Source organism: Eutrigla gurnardus, assembly GCF_963514095.1.
Source record: "Eutrigla gurnardus genome assembly, chromosome: 10".
Taxonomy (NCBI): domain Eukaryota; kingdom Metazoa; phylum Chordata; class Actinopteri; order Perciformes; family Triglidae; genus Eutrigla; species Eutrigla gurnardus.
In genome coordinates this window covers 10,859,581-10,881,293 of record NC_139924.1, presented here as the reverse complement: position 1 = coordinate 10,881,293, position 21,713 = coordinate 10,859,581, and the positions used below count along the sequence as shown (strand labels likewise).

The window sequence follows — 21,713 nt, the reverse complement described above, 5'->3', positions numbered from 1 at the left end:
TCCTTTGTGCTAGTTCCATTTCCGGAGTCAATGGCGCTGCAGCTCTTGTTGTGTATCGGGTTAAACAACTTCTATACTCTTGAGACTCGGCTGTTACCTCTGGAGGTATGCTAAATATGTCAGAAAAGGTGTTTTATACTGAAACGAAGTCCATCATGGAGACCGTCGTTAAGACCGCCGTTGCTGTCGGGCATTTAATAGAAGAAAAATCAACGAAGCAGCCACATATGAGACGTGAGGTGAGTTCTTATTACTGAATGTTAGCTTGCCTACAACTGTGACTGCGAACACTATAGTTGTCGAGCGTATCAGAAACGCTTTCGTTGTTCAGGGAGATTGGACCCACGGAAGGAAATCAAGTACCGGGGCAACGTTACGCTAAGCGTAACAAAGATGGCGGACTGTCATCACAAACAAACGCGAGCTGGAAATGTGAAGTTCTGAGGGGAAGCAAAGTCGTTGGTAACCAATATGCTGGACATTGGTATATAAATATTCACTGGCTTTTAAAGCTTTAAACTTTTTAAATTTATTAAATGTTTTTGTTTTGAATAAATGGCGTCTGGTTAACGCTTCGACGTCCAGAGATATGAAGGGTGGCCCGACAGCTATATATTACCCTTAGTTACTTTAATTCAAACTTAGTGCTAGTGTGTCATTTCTGCAGTGGTATGATGTAATTAATTAACCTAGGCTGTGTCCGAAATCACTCCCTACTCCCTATATAGTGCACTATATAGGGAGTAGGGAGTAGGGAGTGATTTCGGACACAGCCCTACATTTACTCGAGTATTATACTTTCTGGTATCCCACTACTACATTTTGGAGGCCAATAATGTACCGTTTACTCCTCTACGTTCATTTTTGGGCAATATGAGTTACTTTGCAATTCATGCTATTAATACAAAATATAAATTAACTAATAAATCATGATGTATTTATACAGCTAGACGCCAGTTAGTGGCGCAGGAATGGTGCTGCTTTCACGTGGTATCGGAATTATCTAAAATAAACTTGGTTTCATTTAACAAATCAAGTGAAGTTGAACATTTAATTTGACTGTCGTTGTGCAAATTGTACAATGACAATACAACTGAATGAAAGTAATTCATAGTTTCAGACATTTAAAAGTCATGGTAGAGTTATTGTGTTATTGAGTCAGTCGAAAGCCTTTTTTAGTCAATGATCACTGTGTAGTGTGGTTGTGGTTTATTATCCAGCAGTTTGACCACCAGTTTATATAACATGTTTAAACCAAGTAGGGGCTTTTACATTCAGTGCATGAGCAGATACTTTTATGTAATAGATCACTTCTGGCATCGTTGACTGTTCTACTTGAATCCTCATAGACAGATTTCGACAGCATCGTGGCAACGTTGGCACGGGAGGCGACGAGAAAGATCGACGCCATTTTCTCCCAGCTCTCCTCAATGCTGCACAAGGAAAACACCACCCTGAAGGCCAAAGTGGGGCAGCTGGAGAGCAAGCTGAAGACGGCGGCTGAGAACTTTGAAAATGCCAGGATGTGGAGAGAGAATGTCCTGAGCGGCTGCCCGGTCCTGTTCGAGCAGAGCGGCTTGATCTACACCTTGAAGCCTTTCGCCACGTTGAAGAGAAAGACGGATCAATTGAAAGAGGGACTTGCCGAAACGTCTCCTGCTGCTGGGACAGAGAGAAGACATGACGCTGGTGAGCTTCCATTACGTACTGAAGTGGGAAGGTTCCTCACACGGACAGTATATTATTATTTTAGTTATTATTATTACTTGGAACGACTGAATGTTTTTATGCTTGACTATTAATTTCTTGTTTAGATGGTGGAGAGGCAACGAAGGAGGGGAGTTCTGAGATCGAGTCTTCACCGGCCGATCGACAAGGTGAGAAGTGTGTGTGTGTGTGTGTGTGTGTGTGTGTGTGTGTGTGTGTGTGTGTGTGTGTGTGTGTGTGTGTGTGTGTGTGTGTGTGTGTGTGTGTGTGTGTGTGTGTGTGTGTGTGTGTGTGTGTGTGTCTTATATTGTTAATGAGGAAATAATCCACAATAATAATGATAAGAAGGACAAATATTAAACGTGTAAATGCAATTATGCGTCAGACTTTGACTCTAAGAATAAACTAATAAAGTTTCAGTGTGTGATGAGAAGTTCAAGAAGTCTAATAATGATTTATGTGCCTCTACGATTCTCTGATGACTGATCTTTTTCCCCTCCTGTCCAGACTCTGCAGAGGTTTACACCACAATCAACACGGCAGAATCCAAAAGCACCGACAGCCAAAAGACACAGGAAGCAGAAGTCAGGAGGAAAGGCAGGTGTTTTGTGTGCGATGTCTGTAACAAGAGCTTCAACCGCCGGTTTCACCTGCTGAAGCACATGAACACGCACAAAGACCAGCGGCCGTTCGCCTGCGACCAGTGCCCGAGGAAGTTCAGGAACACGGACACTTTTGAGCACCACCTACTGCGGCACGAGGAGAGGAAGTACGCCGCCTTCAAGTGCCAGCTCTGCGAGAAGACGTTCAAAACCAAAATGTACCTGAAGACCCACCAGCTCGTACACACAGACGCCAGGCCGTTCGCCTGCTCCACCTGCGGGAAGGCCTTCAAAACCAAACACAACCTGCAGGCCCACCAGGTCGTGCACACGGTCGAAAAGCCGCACAAGTGCTCCGAGTGCGGGGAGAGTTTCAGGTACGCCTTCACGCTGCAGTGCCATCAAAGCATTCATACCGGCGAGCATCCTTACAAGTGCGCGGTGTGTGGCAAAGCTTTTATCAGGAGGAGGTCGCTCAGGGCGCACCAGTCGGTCCACAGAGGGAAGACGTTCACGTGTGAGACGTGTGGAGCGGGCTTCACCCTGCAGCACAACCTGAAGCGACACATCCGTATCCACACAGGGGAAAAGCCGTTCACGTGTGACGTCTGTGGGAGGAGCTTCATTCAGGACAACAAGCTGAAAGCCCACATGCTCCTTCACGGGGCCTCAAAGTCCTTCATGTGCGACCTGTGTGGAAAGACTTTTCTGTACAACTGCCAGCTGCAGAAACACCAGAAAGCAACTCATGATGATCGAGACGAGCAGGTGACCCGGCGGCGAACTCGAGAGCGAGGTAACCGCAGGGTCATCTGTCGACAGGACAAAACCACAGTAGACATGACGCCGTTCAGCTGCAAGTCGTGCCGCAAGAGCTTCGACACGGCCAGTTCGCTGCGAAGACACGAGCTCATTCACACGGGTCAGATGCAGTACAGCTGCGACACGTGTGGGAAGTCTTTTTTCTACAAAGCGACGTACGACTACCACCAGCGGATCCACTCGGGCGAACGGCCGTTTGCATGCGACGTGTGCGGGAAGAGGTTCATCATCCGCCAGGCTCTCAAGTCCCACAAACTGCAGCACTCTGGAGAGAAGCCACATAAATGCGAGCAGTGTGGCAAGGCCTTCAGGATCTACACCAACTACCTCCGACACCTACGGGTCCACACGGGGGAAAAGCCCTATGAGTGTGAGGTCTGCGGCGTGAGGTTCCGGCAGCTCGGACACGTGAAGTTTCACATGCAGGTCCACACCGGAGAGAGACCGTATTCCTGCAGCTGCTGCGGACTCGGATTCTCAGACTCGAGGCTGCTCAAGAGACACAACTGTGCTGAGAAATGCCAGAAAATTACAAACACACTCGCTGCGTCCTGAAACCGATTTGAAAAGTGCTTAAATATGTTGCCTACCTAAAGAAATACACTTTGAAAGCTTCACATACATTCAAGGGATGTAGAGCTTATTGAAACCACCAACTGGTTGAAACTCAGATTGAAACTACAATTTGTAAAATGCTGCAATTTTAAACTAAAGGATTACTTGTTACAAAATTGTTCATGGAGACTCTGCAGCAAAATCTTTTTTTTTTTGAGAGACAATTTGAGAAAAGATGCAGCCAACATTGAAACTGCATTGAAATAAAAGCGATGATTTTGTTCAGATTTTCCATTTCCCTTTGGTATTGGATTGTATTTCATGATGCATTCAAAACAGCAAAGCACAGTAAAATAAAGGTCTTAATAAAACTTGAACTAGAACATGAATAGAAAGATTTTTCTTTTTTGGAAGTAAATGATTTAAAGGTTGAGAAGGTGATTCTTTTTTTTTTTTTTTTAAGATTATTTTTTATGGCAGGAGTGCCATGCAAGCCTTTTTTTTATTTTTTATGCAATGCAGAGAGAGACAGTGTGGAAAGGGGAGATAGAGGGGGAAGACATGCGCGAAAGAGATGCCGGGCCGGGAGTCAAACCACTGATCTCCGCGTCGAGGCTGAGCCTCCGTACATGGGGCGGCTGCCTTATCCACTGCGCCATCGACCGCCCCTGAGAAGGTGATTCTATTCAGAAACACTTTCTGTTATATTACTTGATCATCGCACATAAAAACATTTCAAACATTTAAAAAATGTCCGTTAAAAACCCCGTCCAATCAAAAAAATCGGGCCGGAGAATATACTTGGACAACCTACCTGTCTGTCAATACTGCCTAGCACTCGCTTGCCTTTCTGGGGGCGCAGCTTTGAAAAGAGGTCTGAATGAAGGGGGCGGGACTTTTTTGGTTCAGCGATGCATTCAATGTCAAAGTCTCTGTTGTTTATCCAAATGACCTACTCTGCCTTTAAAGCTGAAATGACATCTCTTTTATTTTGAAAACAAAACAAAATGCTGCTCTGTCATCTGCCGCTCCTTTACATTACACCACACACATCATATCAGAGAGGAAATTCTCTTTAAAATTTTTTAGAAATTGTTGGATTTTTTGGGAGTTCTATCAACGTGGTCACTTATTTACTTTGAAAAAAATTACTTTTAAGTATTTGTATGTTATCATGTCTGCATTGATGGTTTGCTTTGATGTAGTTCCTCGCTGTGACCACTGGAGGGCTAGAGGAATCTTGCAAAGAATGTCTACCAAAGATAGGTGACATAAAGAGAAGCCATGTCAGCAGTCAGCTAGCATGAGCTCCAAAAGCACTTATTAAAACAACTCTTTAACATGTTTTTTCCATTGTAATATTCGCACTATTAATAATCAAACCGTATTGATTAGATTGACATTAACACATAGAGATCCGACAGATCCACAGAGGATGCCGTCTGGTCTCCACTCAGCCCTCACACATCCTGAAAATAACAACACTTACATCAGAATGCTGCTTGTTCATTTGTTATTGTTTTTTTTTTTTTTTTTTTGTAAGGTGTCCTTGAGTGCCATGAAAGGCACCTCAAATAAAATGTATTATTATTATTATTATTATTATTATTATTATTATTATTATTATTATTATTATTATTATTTCAGCTCAGCTTCCAACCTAATCTCCCCCAGGAAGCTGAGACTTGGTCAACATAGTACCTCACTCTGAAACTGGTTAGTAGACAAACAGACCACAGACAGTTCAGACTGGCATTCACACCTCCTTCACTCATGTGTTGATCACCGGAGCCCCCCAGGGCTGCATGCTTGGCCCCCTCCAGTTCATGCTGTACACCCGCTGTTAGCCCTGACATGAAGAGAACGACGTGGTGAAGTTTGCAGATGGACTACCATCATCGACATCGGATTGACAAACTATAATGAGACTTAATTTAGAGAGGAAATCAACATCTGGCAGACTGGTGGTGCTGAGAGAACAACCTACTGATCAACGTCAGTAAAATCAAAGAGCGGATTGTTCAACATTTTTATTTGGGAATCGGCATCACAATCAACCTGACATGGTCATCCCACATCTCCATCCTGGTAAACGACTGTATTTATTACGGAAACTTAAGAAGGCCAGATTCCCGAGGCAAGTTCTTGTTAACGTCTAGAGAGGAGCAATACAAAGCATCCTGACTGCAACAAACTGGTATGAGATGTGCTCGGCCCAGATAGGAAGAGAGTGATTAAAACGCCCAGAACATCGCGGGTACCATCTACTGATTTCAGTCATATTGGTGACAAGAGGTGCCTGCTAAATGATATTAAAAGACAAAACCCACCCAGCCACGGCCTGGTCACCCTGCTGCCGCCTGGTCTGGTAAGAGATATGTGGCTACAACTACAAACTGAAACTACGAAATGCATTTCATCGTGAAATCCCGCTGTATGATGGCATTAACTGAACCCTGTAGATGCACGTAGTGTTACAGTTCCTCGGTTTGGCCACAGGAGGGCAGTGAACTGTTTATGAAAGCCTTCATGTTTAGTCATGAACTTCAGGTGCATCAAGGCAGACACAATGCCACTCTAACAATCCCGGTTAAATAGTCAAAATCTTAGATGTGGTGTATGTATAACATGGGACATTTGTGATCACCCTTACACAGTAGAGCTACTCATTACTGAAGTAGGCTACTTGAGTTCTTGTAAAGTAACAGCATCTTACCTTGAGCACAGCTTTTTTTTAACTACACTATTTGATGATGACTGAAGCTACAGTTTGGTAAAGTAGGGTTTGACCCCTACATCTGTGTTGGTATTTGTACTTCAAAAGGATTAGAAAACTTCCTCCACCACTGTCTACGACATCAATGGTGATTAGGACCGTGCTTTTATTTTGAAGAACCTGAACTAGGAAGAGGAAGATCCGTGTTGTGAGTGGTATGAGGGTTATTTTTCACCATAGCGACAATATTGTAGCAGCAGAGCAATTTGTTTTTGTGAAATTACAGAACTGGAACTAAATCTACAGAGGACATATTAGCGTGCCAGAATGTCCGATTTGGAGGCGCAGGTAGGCGCCATTTTGGAGATAATGATGGATGCGACGGTGACAGAAATGACTAAAGTTGTCAACGCGTCAACACATCCAGAAGTGTCGCCATTTACGACAGAAAACACACGCGGGTCCTCGGAGGAGGAGAAGGTACGTTAAACTGCGGGTTAGTGTGTCTGTGAGCCGTCGGTGTCGTTACATCCTCTCCCGAGTCGGGGGGATCCCTCCTTCTCTGGCGGCTAAACAACCAGCTGATCATAGAAATAGAAGAGCTAGCTAGCTGCCTTAGTTAGCCTGAACTTTGAAAACCACGCACTGTAGGACTGCTGCGGTTGGCTGACCGTATATTTAAGCTACGTTACATGTTATGATGTAGTTCTCGTCCATCAACAACCGACAAGGATCCATCTTTGTTCGCCATCTTGGGCTGGACAGCAGGCCCAGGCCTATCTATCTGCTGTAGGTCTAGAAGCGTTTCAGCTACAGGTTTCACTCCGTGTGTGGACGCTACCTGCTGGTCCAGGGTCAGTTCACCTAGTGATTTTTAACAACTGTAGCTAACTGCTCATTACTCGATACTGAAGACGTGTGTCTGAGCTGAAATACGGCCATAGCAATGTAGCTAAATATGTTTTATTTTGTTAGTTGATGTAAAAAAAACAACAACAAAAAATCAGTTCTCGCGATACTTCTAAGTGAAACTACTGCATCAAAACACTGATGGGAATCGTCATTCAGCTCACGATTCGATTACGATGCATCACGATGCATCTCTATTTTGGATTGAAATATAATGAGAAATGTTTCTTCAACTTATATGACGTGTACAATGTGGAAGGACTGCAAATAAAACCCCAAAACATTTAAATAAAAAAATATAATTAATAATTATATATAGACTTTCCTGCATTGATGCAGAATCATTCAACAAAGCATTGCAATGCATCATAGAATCGATTATTTCTCCCACCTCTAATATCTAATAAAGTTTGATTGAAAATCCAAAAATCACATTTGACAAGTCTGAACCAGGAAACATTTCTTCATCAATTAATTTAATTGATAAGTTACTTTACTTTTGATCGACAATTCAATTAATCAAATAATTGCTTCATATGTATACACATGTGATGTGTTGATATAGAATATTAAACTACCTGACAACAGTACATGAAGTCATAAATAATAGCTCAGCCTCCAGCTACAACTTTACGTTTACATGTTCATGTATCATCAATAATACAAATCCTTTAGTTGAATATAATGATATAACAGATTGAAAGTGGACATTTACAATACTGCAAACGTGCCAAATGAAATGTACTTTTACCTTTGGCACTACCAATTTGCTGATAGTACTTTTTGTACTTTGTAAAAAATCTAAAGTTTTTGGATTGCTTACATCAGCTAGTACCAAACAATTTCAACCAGTAATATCGTGACGTCCAGTCGTCAATCATACTGAAACCTTTAGCAGCACAGAGCTGGAGAAGGTGGTGAGCTAATCTCTTCAACCATCAAATCAAATTCCTCCCCACTTTATGTCCCGCCCCCCTGTCCCGTCTCACTGGAAATACACCACTCGACCTCACCTTTAATAATATATATGAATAATACTACTCCTAGTCCTAATCGAGCTCAAAGTATGAAAACAGGAATGAGATCATCATAATGTTGTGTTATTGTGCTCTTTTCATTACATCCTACTACGATCTGTCACAAGATAAGTAACTGTCTGTGTCATTCCCGTCAGGTGATTCAGTTCAGTGTCTTCGTGACGTCTCTGGCTCGAGAAGCTGTGGAGAAGATCTGCCAGCTTTTCCACGACTGTTCCTCTCTGCTGCAGTTGGAAGTACGTCACCTCGCTGCGTCGGTATATTTGTGTCGCAGTCATGTTGGGAAAAATCCATCGCATCTTTAGTTCTCATCAGGAAAGGATGTCAGTGTGTCAGGATCTATATTACAGCGTGTGTTCCCGTCGCTGGACGTAGTTCCTGACTCTGCTTGTTTGTTACACAAAAGTTGTGAGACATTTGACATGGCATATAGTAAAACGTTTCCCATCTCGTGTATCCTAGGGCTGCAGCTAACGATTATTTTTACTCTGGCATTTGAGAAGTGAGAACCATTTCTGCCTGAAAAAGGGTTCCGTTGATTGATTAATCCATTCATTGATTTAGACTCTGCAGCCATCGCAAGTGTTGGTTCTAAATTCGTCCGACGCCAAGAATACATGCTGCGACTCAATCTCTGAAACCAAGCTGCCTTTGATTTCATTAGTTTCTTTATCACCTCAAAATCACTTAAATGTTACTGATTCCTTCACACATTCATAGTGTGTTATGATATTTCTGTTTAGAGTTGTTTGCTCGACAGTAACATGGTCGCATTTCAAAATCTTCTGAATATTAAAGGCCTCTTTACCACAGTTTTACACACCTAATGGAAAACCGGATAACTATAGCGTTGTCATTTAAACAGTTTGTCTCTGTAGGTGACACAGGGCGTCGCAGAGATCGAGGACCTGAGGAGGAGGCTGGAGGTGACAGAGACGGAGCTGAAGCTGGTGCTGGAGGGCAGCGGAGGCCAGAAGGAGGTGGAGGAGCTGACGGAGGAGAGCGGCGTGGAGAAGGAGGGCAGGACCAACGGGGCAGAAGCAGAGACCGTCCAGAGGCAGCGCTCGGGGAGGAAGAGTCGCAGAGGTGATGCCGTTATCCTTTCACTGTGTGTTGTTTTACTACACTGAACATCGAGTGAACTGAAGCTGTCGTCTACGCTCTCCTCAATCTTTTTAACAGCTGTGGACAGCAGTGATGCTGAAGTGAAAAGGTCGCCTATAATTTACCTGTGGAAAGGCAGAACGTACGAGGTAAAACCTGTCTTCTTTTGTGTAGATGCTCTGACATCCTTATGTTAAACTGGGTTTCGTTACTCTCACTTTCCCATTTCCTGTTCCCTTCTTCACACCACGTCAACACTATAATACTGAGTATGCATTTCTAAAGAAATGTATCTAATGAATTCCCCTTTTTTTTATAAATGCATTGTTGTATTGTTGTTGGTTGTTGAACTGCTGCTGAAACCGCCTCCGTTAGTGGCGTTCCCGTTAACTCCGAAGTTGTCGGCTGAACTGGGAAACCTGTTTCTTTATGAAGCTGGCTTTCGGCACGGGGGACTCCGTCATGTTGAAAAAAAAAAAAAAAAAAACTAAACCATGGAAACCTGAACTAAACTAACAGGACACAACATGTGTCTTTATTGTAGTTTCCTTCGGCCGCCCAGACACCATGTTTTGACTCTTAAACGTGTCCATATTCTCTCAGGACTGTGTCCAACCTGTGATCATAAAGGAGGAAGGATTGGAGGCGTTCGCTGACCAGGCGTCCTCTGATTCCGGTCAGTACAGAGACGATCTGGTCCAGGACGATGATGACGACCCAGACTACCAGGTTGATTTCATGATTTTACTTTGTTTGTGTTTTTTTTTGTCTGTCTAATGTTTTTATTGTGTGAGGAAGCTCTTGTTTTGTAGAGATTATTATCATGTTTCTGCTGTGCATTTGCATTTATTGAAAAGCTTGAGGAGTTACCAAAGCTGGGATGTCCTTCAGAAGTGCAAAGCTCTGCTGTAGTTGGACTCGGCGTGGCCAGAGGTCTACAAAGCACTTAATGCATGCCAGGTTGGAATAAAGTTCCTTTGATGATCATTGCGTTCATCTTTTCTCAGGCTCCAAATCTTTGACCCAACAGGAAGTCAGCCATGTTGTATTTTGAATGTTAATTTTCATTTGATGAACATATTTTGGAGGACTTTAGGACGCACAAAAACTCACGACACTTTGTCATTATTGAGATGTCATGTCAGAATGGCACGTCGGCTCTATAGCTGATCACTTTTAGCCGTTAAACGCATTTTTTACCCCTTGAGAAGATTTAGAGAACTTTCAGTGATTGGGTGCATGCGTGTCTAAGGGGATCCAAATTAATGAACAATTGTTTGTATCATTTCTGTTAGTTGGAGCCAGAAGATCCCGATGACGGTGACCCAGGATTCACCCCCAGACCCAAACGTGTTGCAAAGCCCAACTCCCATCAAGGTCGAGCGAAGAAGGAGAGTCGGAGTCGGAAACGGCAGCCTCTGAGCTGCAAACACTGCAGGAAAACCTTCACCAAGCCGCTGCAGCTCAAAGCCCACCAGGCCGTCCACGAGGCCAACGTGGAGAAGCCCTTCCACTGCTCTCAGTGTGGCCGAGGCTTTTCGTTCCAGCGAAGCCTCAGTGCACACATGCTGCTTCACACGGGTGAGTGTGGTGACACTGTGCACCGGGACATAAGGACTCCTAAAACCTCCTTACATTACCATAAAAGTGGATATGATGTCAAGAAACATCCATATAAACATCTATAGGAAACATGTCTGTCCGTCCGTCCGTCCGAAAAACATACAGTAAAGTGCCTTAAACTCAAAACAATGAGCTAAAATGAGCTGAAAGGCTCAGTAGAACAGCCGATAACTGTGTTTGTCAGTGCAAGAGACCTCTTTCAACATTACATCCAGTCATTTGATTTATTTTCATAAAAAAACGTTTTTATTTATAGAGCATTTAACCTCTTACCCCCCTCATTGCTCCCGTATACAGGTGAGAGGCCACACACCTGTGATGTTTGTGGGAAGGGCTTCACCCTGAAGCAGCTGCTGAGGAACCACCAACGCCTCCACGCCGAGGTCCGCCCGTTCCGCTGCGAACAGTGCGGTAAGAGCTTCTACCGAGCCCACGGGCTGAAGATGCATCAGATGGTCCATACGGGAGAGCGGGCCTATAACTGCCAGTACTGCAACAAAAGCTTCACCATACAGGGGAACCTGCAGCGCCACCTGCGCATACACACGGGCGAAAAGCCGTTCAGGTGCGAGACTTGTGGCAAAAGCTTCAACCAGGCGGACACTCTGAAAGGCCACCAGCGGATCCACACCGGCGAGCGTCCCTTCAGCTGCGAGACCTGCGGGAAGTGTTTCATCCAGAAGAGCGCCCTGAAGATGCACCAGAAGATGCACTCGGGCGAGAAGAAGTCGCTGGCGTGCGTCGCCTGCGGCGCTGTGGTGGCCTGCGTCGACTCGCTCCGCAAGCACCTCCAGACGCACGGGGCGACCATCCCGTGTACGTGCGTGCTGTGTGGCCGGCGGCTCAGCTCCATCACCGAGCTGCGCAACCACCAGCAGCACCACACGGTGGAGCGGCCTCACAGCTGCGGCCTCTGTGGGAAGAGCTTCAAGTCCTCCAGTTACCTGAAGATCCACCTGAAGACGCACAGCGGCGAGAAGCCCTTCTCCTGCGACATCTGCGGACGCATGTTCACACAGCACAGCAGCCTTAAATCTCACCAGGTCAGTTTGGATTGAGCGTTGTTTTTTAGATTCCAGAGGATTTGTGGCATTCACCAGTTTCCTCGTACTTTGAATTTACTCTATTTTTCATGAATGAAAACACAGACTGAATCCGACTCGGAGTACTTGTACGAGCAGAAGTAAGAGAGGTTTAGCGTAACACGGTGTTTGTGACTGAATTATTCCGTTTTACTACAGAAGTATGGAGCCGAAATAAACCGATTTAGCTGTGATTTAATTGATTTAAACGGAGCAAAAAGATGCTGAATTAACTGCATCATGAATGAATGCTCTGTCTGCAAAACAACAAGCAAACAACTGTTAAATGCCTTTTTCTGAATGGAGTTTGGGACATTGTAGTCTCAAAATAACATCATCTACAGTAGGCATAAATACAGTAATGTTATTGCTATTGTTTACACACATACAAATCTACATATTGTGTTAATTTACTAGCATGTAAGTTGGTTGTTATTGATGACTAAGGTATTATCCTGATACTCTGTGTGAATTAAACCTCATAGTCTTGTTAGTCGACCAACTGTGTTGTTATAAATGACTACAGCTCATCTCTCTACTATATGTGAAACTGTTTATTCACTAAATATTCTGTTTTTCTTGAAATGACAGTTCAAAACCAACACGTTGGCAACATGATTGGAATTGAAATCTTTAATTCAAGACTTTTTCTTTGAACCTTCTCCCTCCAAAGGTCGTCCACACGGGAGAGAAACCGTTCAGCTGTGACACGTGTGGGAAGTGTTTCAGCAACACGGGGAACCTGAACCGACACCAGCGCATCCACACCGGCGAGAAGCCGTTCTGCTGCGACACCTGCGGACGCAGCTTCAACCAGGGCAACAGCCTGAAAGCCCACCAGCAGATCCACACCGGGGAGAAACAGTTCATGTGCGACAAGTGTGGCAAGAATTTCTCCTACCTGAGAAACCTCAAGGACCACAAGTGTTTCTACATCTGAGAGCTGCAGCGTAGGCTTCCCTCTGCCTGCTGAGGAATACACGAGTGCATTACGAACTCGCTGTGAACGTGGCTTTGGTCATTATGATACTGGTTTTTCCAGATTTTCAATGAAAAGCCGGGTTAGACGCAGTATGGAGTTTGTGTTCTTGAACAAATAAAAACCCTACGAGATACTTTTACTGTTGCCAAACGAGAGTTGGTGGTCATTTTTTGGTGGTAGCGCAGCTCCAAAGGACGACATCCACAACAACCCACCATAAACCAGTGCAGCAAAGAGAGGGTGGTGTGGGTGGGAGGGGTCGCTGGTTATCTGAGCTGAAGGGGAGCGTTCTGTACAGTGAGGTGACCATTTATTTTGAGGGCTTTGATGACAGTCCACTAGTTTGGGCTTGGTGTGAGCGATCTTCCTTTGTTATGGTTTAACCAACTTGAAGATGGATTTTATTTTCTAGTTTCATAAGATAATGTCCAACAGATTAATGTGTGCATTAGAAGAGCCGACGTTCTGAATGAGGACACCCAAACAGTTCTTTTGTCTTGTGGAGTGCATGTTTGTTAAATCTGGACAATGTGACTGTGAGACAAACTGATAAAATATTTACATTTCATCTCGCACGTTTTATTGACTTTCCTAAACCATCAGAAGAATCTTGAAGAGCTTGAAACGTCTCTTTTTGACTGGTTTACTATCAAAATCAAAAGCCGGCAAAAACACATTTTACAATTCACACGTTGGTTTTCTCCTTCAAAAATTTAAGCTGTGACACTTTATATAAACACATAATTATATCCACATTAAATCCCTTATTTTATTTTCATTAAAATCATTACGTTTCCAGAACTTTCTTAATACTCCTAAATCTATTGCACTTTTCCATGATCACATTATTCCAGTGCAAAGGAATTTGATTCACGTGTTCAAACTTACAGTTTACTAAGATTTTGGTGCAAATACTTACAAACCAAGAGCAGATATTCAAGCAAAGGCAGGAAGAAACATTGAGAGAGCACAAAACCACTACAAAGAACGTCACAGTGGGAACACGGCTATGAGGGAAACCATGAGCAGAGTCAGCATTTCTAGAGGAAATGAAGGTGATGATGATGAGCCGCTTGCAGTAACACAGCGATGGCGTAAGAGCCGGGGAGCCTGAGCTGCCTGAGACAGTGGTGCGTCCTCCATGTAGGGTGAGGAAGAGTAGCATCCGGGTCGGTCCCTGAGCTTGTCTCTTTGCTTGTCGACCCAGCTGCTGATGTAGAGGATATCTGCACAGGTGCAGTCCCACAAGTTACCTGACAGATAGATGGCACCAAGGTTCCCTAAAGGCTCCAAAGTCCCATTCTCCACCGCTCTGAGCCGGTTGGACTTCAAACTCAATTTTTGGAGGTTCGCAAGAACATGAAACACATCATGCTGCAGGCGTTCCAGCCGGTTTCCATCCAAGTTGAGTTCCGTTAGCTGTGAAAGGCGAGCAAAGAGCTGAGGGTGTAGACCACCCAGACTGTTGTTGTTTAGCTGGAGCCTGCGGAGCTTGCTGAGGGGGTGGAAGGTGTTGATCGGGATGTTGTGGAGCTGATTGGAGCTCAACTTGAGCTCTTTGAGGCGCAGCATCCCTACAAAGTCATCAGGAGACAGCTCTGCCAGGCGGTTCCTGTCCAGATCCAGCGTGGTAACGTTTGTCAGATTCACAAAGAGGCGCGTAGGAAGGCGAGCAATGTAGTTTTCATCAAGTTTCAACTCTTTTAAACCGATAAGGTCTCTGAACTGGTCCTGGTGTAGATTGTTGAGATGGTTGCGAGAGAGCTTCAGCGAACATAGTCTCCCCAAACCGTGGAAGACCAGGGGAGGTAGAGACCTGATGCGGTTTTCACTGAGGTTAATCTCCTTGAGGAACCTCAGCTTGTGGAAAAGGCCTCTGGGAAGGTGCCTCAGAGCGTTTTCGTCCAGGTACAGATTCTGGAGGCACTTGAGCTTGTGGAACAGAGCCGGGTGGAGCTCCTGGATGTGGTTATTTGACAGCTGTAGCTCGTTGAGTCTGGACAGCGAGTCAAATACCCCAGCCGGTACGACAGAGATCTGATTGCTGTCCAGCTGCAGTTCTTGCAGCTTGTTCAAGTCACTGAAAACACCCAGAGGAAGAGACGTCAGCCTGTTCCTGTACAGGTCCAGGACCTCCAGGCTGATCAGGTCGTTGAAGACTTTTGGGGGGAGAGAATCTATGAGGTTGAGACTGAGGTCCAGCTCACTCAGACGGGTCAGACCTTGCAGAGATCCACCAGATAGAGTGGTCAGCATGTTGTTGCTCAAGTCTAGACGAAGCAACTGGCCCAATGAGGAGAAGCAGTCCTCTGGGAGGCTGGTGATTCTGTTACTCTGTAGATGCAGATACCTGAGCTGGCTTACGTCCCTCAGTGCCTCACCTGGAACAGAAACCAGCAGGTTGTGGCTCAGGTCCAGCTGTTGGAGACCTGTGGCCCCTCTGAAGCTGGCCTTGCCCACGCTTGTGAGTTTGTTTCTGGACAGAACAAGTTTCTCCAAAACAGTGGAGTTCTCGAACACGCCTTCCTCTATCTTGGCTATATTATTATGGCTGAGGTGGAGGTCAGTGAGGGCGGAGGCTCCTTCCAGTCCGCCAGCCTGTAGCATGTGAATCTGGTTAAAGTTCACAAGCAGCGTCTTCAGATGAGTTAATCCACAGAGGAGTCCGACGGGTAGATGTTCTATCTGGTTCCCACTCAGGTCCAGTAAGGTGAGAGCCGGGCAGGTGAGGAACTGACCGGGATCTAGAAACCTCAGGTCATTGTTTCGTAGGAAGAGCTTTGAAAGCTCCGTCATATTGGGCCAAACTGGGTGGAGGGATAGAGAGAAATTCAGCTGATTCACAGTCAGGTCCAGGACCTGCAGAATATCCAAGAGAGAGAGGAGATTTGTGGAAAGTCTGTTGTGTAAAATTCTTCAGAAACATCCCAGAAAACATCATATTATAAGTGTTAGTGTATACATCAAACTGGATGTCCGCTATTCAAGTTTATTTCAGAAGAAATTAGACAGAAATCTGGTTTTGAAAACCCAGAACATGATAATAGAATTGTCTCTTTTTTTTTCTCACTTTTAATGAGGCAATGACAATGAGACACGGGTCAGAGCAGACATGGTCAGAGGAGACATGGGACGGAGGAGACATGGGACGGAGGAGACAGGGTCAGAGGAGACAGGGGACGGAGGAGACAGGGGGCGGAGGAGACATGGGACGGAGGAGACAGGGTCAGAGGAGACATGGGACGGAGGAGACAGGGGTCAGAGGAGACAGGGGCCGGAGGAGACACGGGTCAGAGGAGACACGGGTCAGAGGAGACATGGGACGGAGGAGACATGGGACGGAGGAGACATTGGACGGAGGAGACAGGGGTCAGAGGAGACAGGGGACGGAGGAGACACGGGTCAGAGGAGACATGGGACGGAGGAGACGGGGTCAGAGGAGACATGGGACGGAGGAGAAGGGGGTCAGAGGAGACATGGGACGGAGGAGACGGGGTCAGAGGAGACATGGGACGGAGGAGACAGGGGTCAGAGGAGACATGGGACGGAGGAGACGGGGTCAGAGGAGACATGGGACGGAGGAGACAGGGGTCAGAGGAGACATGGGACGGAGGAGACGGGGTCAGAGGAGACATGGGACGGAGGAGACGGGGTCAGAGGAGACATGGGACGGAGGAGACAGGGGTCAGAGGAGACAGGGGACGGAGGAGAAAACTGCTCTGATCATCCTGCTATGATGATTTGAATGGGAACGTCCCTTCCACTCCGTCTCACATATGAAAGTGACGTTCATGTTTTCATCTTTAACGTCTTCATTTATTTATTTATTATATTTAAGAACACTTGTGTGTCAGCTCGTCCCTCTGTCTTTGTGTTGCCGGTACAGTGGGACTCTCTACTGACTGCTTTCATATTCCATGTCCCCGTTTCATTTGTTGCTGAAACACAAAATGGGAACATGTTGAGCACGGATTTTCCTATTGGGCAGCCAGTGGTTTCCATTCTCTGTCATATGAGAATTAAGATTGAATAGCTGTAGTCAATATGTGAAACCACAGTGAACCACCAGATTGACTCTTTCAGTCCAGTTCATCACTGTCAGAAAACCCCCAGTAGACAGACACTTGAGGACATGGAAAATGAACGCTGGTACTTTCCTGCTGCAGGACCGTCCAACCAACACATTGCTGCATCACTGATGAGTTTCCAGGCCGCTGTGTGTTTCCTACCTGCAGCTTCTCCAGCCCCCGCCTGGGGATTTCCCGTATCTCGTTGTACGACACGTACAGCTGCTCTGTGCCCTCCGGCATCTCCGGGATCCGCTGCAGTCCTTTGTCCTGGCACGCCACAGTGGTCAGGTTGCGGAGGCATTGGCAGGTGGGGGGGCAGAGGTCAGAGGCCTGCACCAAGACGCTCAGGGAGGCCAAAGCTAAGGCAACCAGCATGGTCGGCGATGGCTGGGAACAAACGTGGAGCAAAATGGTTGCATTCCAAAGCGTTTTATACACAAAATGATTCATTTGAGGTCATTGTATTTAATTCAAGTTCAAGTAGAAGGCAAATCTGATTTAAAGAGCTGGAATTCCACAGTACAACTATTCTTTCTATATAATATATATTCTGAATTATTATTTTCCTCATTTTACATGTTGAACCATCAAAATGTTCTGATTTGTGAAAGCTGAACAAAATGCAAACTTTTTTTTAAAATACATTGACGATAGATGTTCTTTTTGTACATCGTTGCCACACCTTTGAAGACATTGGTTATTTACAGTATAAATGACCATTTAAAAGCTCCAAGATTGTGTTCACCTGCCCATTCAGTTTCAAGATTCTGCTCTTGTAACACATCTGTAATTTATTTAAAAACCCAACTTACCACTGATCAGATGGTCGTGCTTGGAGTTGTCTTTCGTTGCAGGATGTTTGTTGCTGAAAGCTGACTTTTGCAGGCCTGCCTCTGCTCGACTGTAGAGGATGCTCTCAGATGCATTAATCCGTTGCAGAGGAAGTTATGAAACGACTTTTCTTAGAACAATGACATAAAAACCAAAGTTCGGTCAAACCAATGTGGTAAGTGTATGTTTTCAAGACGGAGAACGAAAACTCCCCACTGCACACGACAGACGACTTGTTATGCACATGTAGCTGCGGTGCCCGCTGTCGTTTAGCAATCGGAAAAAAAACCCCTTAAAATACAGTCTGATAATGCAGACACAAACACACACCTACCCACACACTTAACGGGTAATCTCTCATATATCTGAGAGCAGTCCCACTTTTAAACAGCATGTGGCACAGAAAATAAAGATACATCTGTGATACGTATGTTAATATGTAGGTTTCTGCCTATTTAAAACCACTGCTCACTAAACCTGATCTCAGGTCTGTTTGACTTGAGTTAGCCCTCCACGACTCTGAACCTCTTAAATGGAATGGATCACAGGGCGATTTAAGGTGTTTAACTTAGAAGCTATAGTGATATTTGTGACTTTTTCAGCCCCCTCATTGCCGTTCTGCATCCATCCACCAGAGGGCATCACACTGTCACACCTGTCACATTATGACCTTCTCTATTTTAGAGAGACTTATTTCCTTTCATGAAATAATCTGCTAAAATGTTTACTTATTGCATAATTCAATATTCAAATAATGCATATGACAAAGTCAATCACAGTTTTGACTTAGTAAGTCTTACTATCTCAAATTAAGTATCATGAGTTTGACTCCGTAATTTAAAATTAAAGGTCATATTGACAACATTTTATGTAAACAAATATTTTTTTAAATACATTCACAGAGCTTTTAGACAGGTGCAGAATCAAAAGTATCAGTTCTTGTGAAAAACATTTACGATTGTGAATTAATCATTTAAAAAAAATTGAGGTTGGGTTTGAAGTTTGGGTTGCCAGTTTGTGTGCAAAAAAATGGAAAAATGGCTCTTTGACGGTAAGCAGGCGGCATTTCGGTACCAGTCCCAAGGGCTAAGTGACAAAAGGAGGAGCAAGACCAGAGTGAACATTGGTTCAGCCACTGTTGGAATCAGCTGCAGGAGTTCCAAGGACTTTAAAACCACGCCGAGGTGGCTACTTTTCCTCTTGACCGGTAAGATATCCTTAAAGCTAGCTAGCTAGTTGTGCAACAAATTGGCAACCCATTGAGGGCGCATGCCTTCGAGCAACAGCTGTGTTGTGACGTGAATGCAATGGAAGGTGGGAGTGCGAGTGCGACATCTAGTGGCAGGATGTTATCAATGTTGTCAATAGCACCTTTAAATTTAAAGAAACTATAACTTGTTACATAATTGACAGTCAAATATTGAATTAGTATCTCGATATCTGAACATAGCATTAGTGTTCACACATGACTTCAACTTTATTGTCCCTACAAAATCATAGACTGTATAAGTGGACGTAGTCATGGTGACGTCACCCATTGGTTTTGAAGCCTCTGGTTCAGCATTTAGGCCGTTACCATCTTGGAATTTTTTGCAACCAGTGAAGGAAGTGACTTTATTTGGACTGTGGAGGAGCGATGGGCTGATCTGATGAACGCAAGCAGCAGAGTGGCACCCGAAGTAGCCCATTTACTGGATCTGGATCCATCTGGACTCTGGTGTGAAGCTGTTAACAAAGTTAGCTTATATAATTCAAGATACATTTTACAGCTAAGTGTTAAAGTCATCTTGGTAGCTAATTGCATTGGTAGCAACGGTAGCAACGGAAGCAACAGTAGCGACGGTAGCGACGCCATGGTAGCAACCTGTCAATCAGTAGGTAGCCCCGCCCAAAATGCATCCCCTGCTTTATGGTCTGTTTGACTCTAAATTGACCATAATTTACTGAAAAAACATTGCGCTGTATTGATGAAGACTTGAAACTAGAGATTAAGAATAACTCTGGTTTATTATGCTTACTGAGATAATAAATCAAGTGATAAGTAGGGTAATTTTCTCGTAAACTTCTATACAATCAGACTCGTATGCAACCGGAGGTTCCACACATTGGTGTTGCTGGAAAGTGAGTTTGTCTATTCGTATATACTCCAAATGAATGTTTGAGGGCCAATTCCTTCAGGGTTAATGTTCAAATTAGGGTAAAAGGTGTCGGTAAGGGTGCGGTTAGGCATGTGGTTGTCATGGTTACGCTCAAGAGCTAGAGAATACATCATGACAATGATGGCCCTCACAAGTATCCAAGTAAGCAAATGTGTTGATGTCCTCAGGGTCAGCATAACCCATCGGCTGGATCAATCGCTATTGACGTGGTCAGATCTGCACAAATCACTAGCTGGTCACACACACACACACACACACACACACACACACACACACACACACACACACACACACACACACACACACACACACACTACAGCCAAACGTAGAAAGCAACAGAAACAGCCTCACCCCCCTCCCTTCCTTTTCCATAGCCCATTTGATGTATTGACGATTCCATATCCAGTGTTTTTTCCCCCTCTAATTGGATTATACACAGCTGACCGGACAGTGGTGCTAATGATGCTGGTGAACTCTGTAACACGGTGTTCAGAATCAGCTCTGTAATCCATGGAAATATGGACTGCTGCTCTGGTTGTTCTTTCCGGCATCGATTCTCCTCTCACTGTTTCAGCAGCAGCACTCTAGTCTCCTGGTAAGCCTCTCGTTCTCTGCCTCGGCTCTCTGAGGGATCGGATCTGTTGCTCATCTGAGTTCCAGTATCAGCCTCTCCGTCTCCAGGGGGTCCAGGTCACTGAAGGTCTCATTCGTAGCAAGGAAGTAGGGGTACAAGTGAAGGATGAGGCCCTGGGTTCGCTCCAACAGGTCCAGATCTGTCCAGGTAAGACTTCTAATTTAGTCATGAATAAAATATGTACTCAAGGGTGTGAATTCATGTGCTTTTAAAGAGTTGTCGGGCTCTTCTCACCTGAAAGGACAGGTAAGGGAAAAACACAAGTGTGCCTCATTTTTTTGTGTTTGTTTGAGCATTTTGGTTTCCTTGGTTCCATGAATCCCCCTTGACTCTGAGATTGAAACTGGCCTTTACTGGCCATTTGTGCTTGGATATAAAATGTAATTTTTTGAAGGCACAATAAGATCAAAGTTCTGAGCTGTGGTGCAATCCAAATCCACCAATCTTTAAGCGAAAGTGATTTTTTAAGTTAGTAATGGATCAATATAAAGCGAGAATGCATGCTATTTTAGGTTTATAGTTGTGCTATAAGCAGAATGTCAGGGATGGTTCACAGTTTACCATCCAGTTGATCCACTAACTGCCAGGCCAACACACCATCCAGGGTTGCTGTTTTAATGGCGCTGCAAATTGATGATGTGATGTCACACTTTCTGTCATTTCTGTTTTCTGTTCAAAATGTGTGCAACCTTGAAATGTAAATATAAAGGGCTCCAAGAGGGGACATACTACTGCATTGTACTGTTAATTCTTCCAATGTGGTAATTAGGCCTGCTGTTTAATGACTCTTGCAAGTTGTGAATAAGTGTTGGTTGACTGGTCGGTAACATGCTTAATTGTAATCCTGTAGCTTTCCTCAGAGGTCTCTCTCCCTCTCCCT

At 44.7% G+C, this 21,713-nt stretch overlaps 3 protein-coding genes across 4 annotated transcripts in view; 2 read left to right on the top strand and 1 right to left on the bottom strand.

The window, feature by feature from the left end:
- Positions 1 to 37: 37 nt before the first annotated feature.
- LOC311020449 (uncharacterized protein) lies at positions 38 to 13,376 on the top strand. The gene is made up of 12 exons (XM_084020472.1): positions 38 to 239; positions 1,350 to 1,689; positions 1,815 to 1,877; positions 2,215 to 3,679; positions 6,729 to 6,882; positions 8,486 to 8,584; positions 9,227 to 9,434; positions 9,531 to 9,601; positions 10,056 to 10,181; positions 10,748 to 11,033; positions 11,373 to 12,118; positions 12,831 to 13,376. The coding sequence occupies exons 1-12, from the start codon at positions 108 to 110 to the stop codon at positions 13,095 to 13,097; spliced, it is 3,957 nt and encodes a 1,318-aa protein (XP_083876598.1). The 5' UTR covers positions 38 to 107; the 3' UTR covers positions 13,098 to 13,376.
- Positions 13,377 to 13,469: 93 nt separating this feature from the next.
- Positions 13,470 to 18,143, bottom strand: LOC311019773 (uncharacterized protein). Its single transcript, XM_084019346.1, has 3 exons — positions 18,022 to 18,143; positions 17,369 to 17,596; positions 13,470 to 15,998 (listed from the first exon to the last, which is right to left on the bottom strand). Exons 2-3 carry the CDS (start codon positions 17,582 to 17,584, stop codon positions 14,130 to 14,132), a joined length of 2,085 nt encoding a protein of 694 aa, XP_083875472.1. The 5' UTR covers positions 17,585 to 17,596; positions 18,022 to 18,143; the 3' UTR covers positions 13,470 to 14,129.
- A 2,728-nt stretch (positions 18,144 to 20,871) lies between these two features.
- mark4b (MAP/microtubule affinity-regulating kinase 4b) overlaps positions 20,872 to 21,713 on the top strand; it is a 49,184-nt gene continuing 48,342 nt past the window's right edge. Inside the window, exon 1 of one of the 2 annotated variants that reach the window (XM_084020067.1) lies at positions 20,872 to 20,980. In XM_084020067.1, coding sequence (XP_083876193.1) covers positions 20,939 to 20,980 — 42 coding nt within the window. In that variant the 5' untranslated portion in view covers positions 20,872 to 20,938. The remainder of the gene's footprint in view (positions 20,981 to 21,713) is intronic. The other variant, XM_084020064.1, reaches the window with a different exon arrangement.

Coding starts and splice junctions, on each gene's coding strand:
- LOC311020449 (XM_084020472.1), top strand. CDS start 108: ATGCTAAATATGTCAGAAAAGGTGTTTTATACTGAAACGAAGTCCATC. Junction 8,585..9,226: donor CCTCTCTGCTGCAGTTGGAA/GTACGTCACCTC, acceptor TTGTCTCTGTAG/GTGACACAGGGCGTCGCAGA. Junction 9,602..10,055: donor GGAAAGGCAGAACGTACGAG/GTAAAACCTGTC, acceptor ATATTCTCTCAG/GACTGTGTCCAACCTGTGAT.
- LOC311019773 (XM_084019346.1), bottom strand. CDS start 17,584: ATGCTGGTTGCCTTAGCTTTGGCCTCCCTGAGCGTCTTGGTGCAGGCC. Junction 15,999..17,368: donor GGGGGCTGGAGAAGCTGCAG/GTAGGAAACACA, acceptor GATATTCTGCAG/GTCCTGGACCTGACTGTGAA.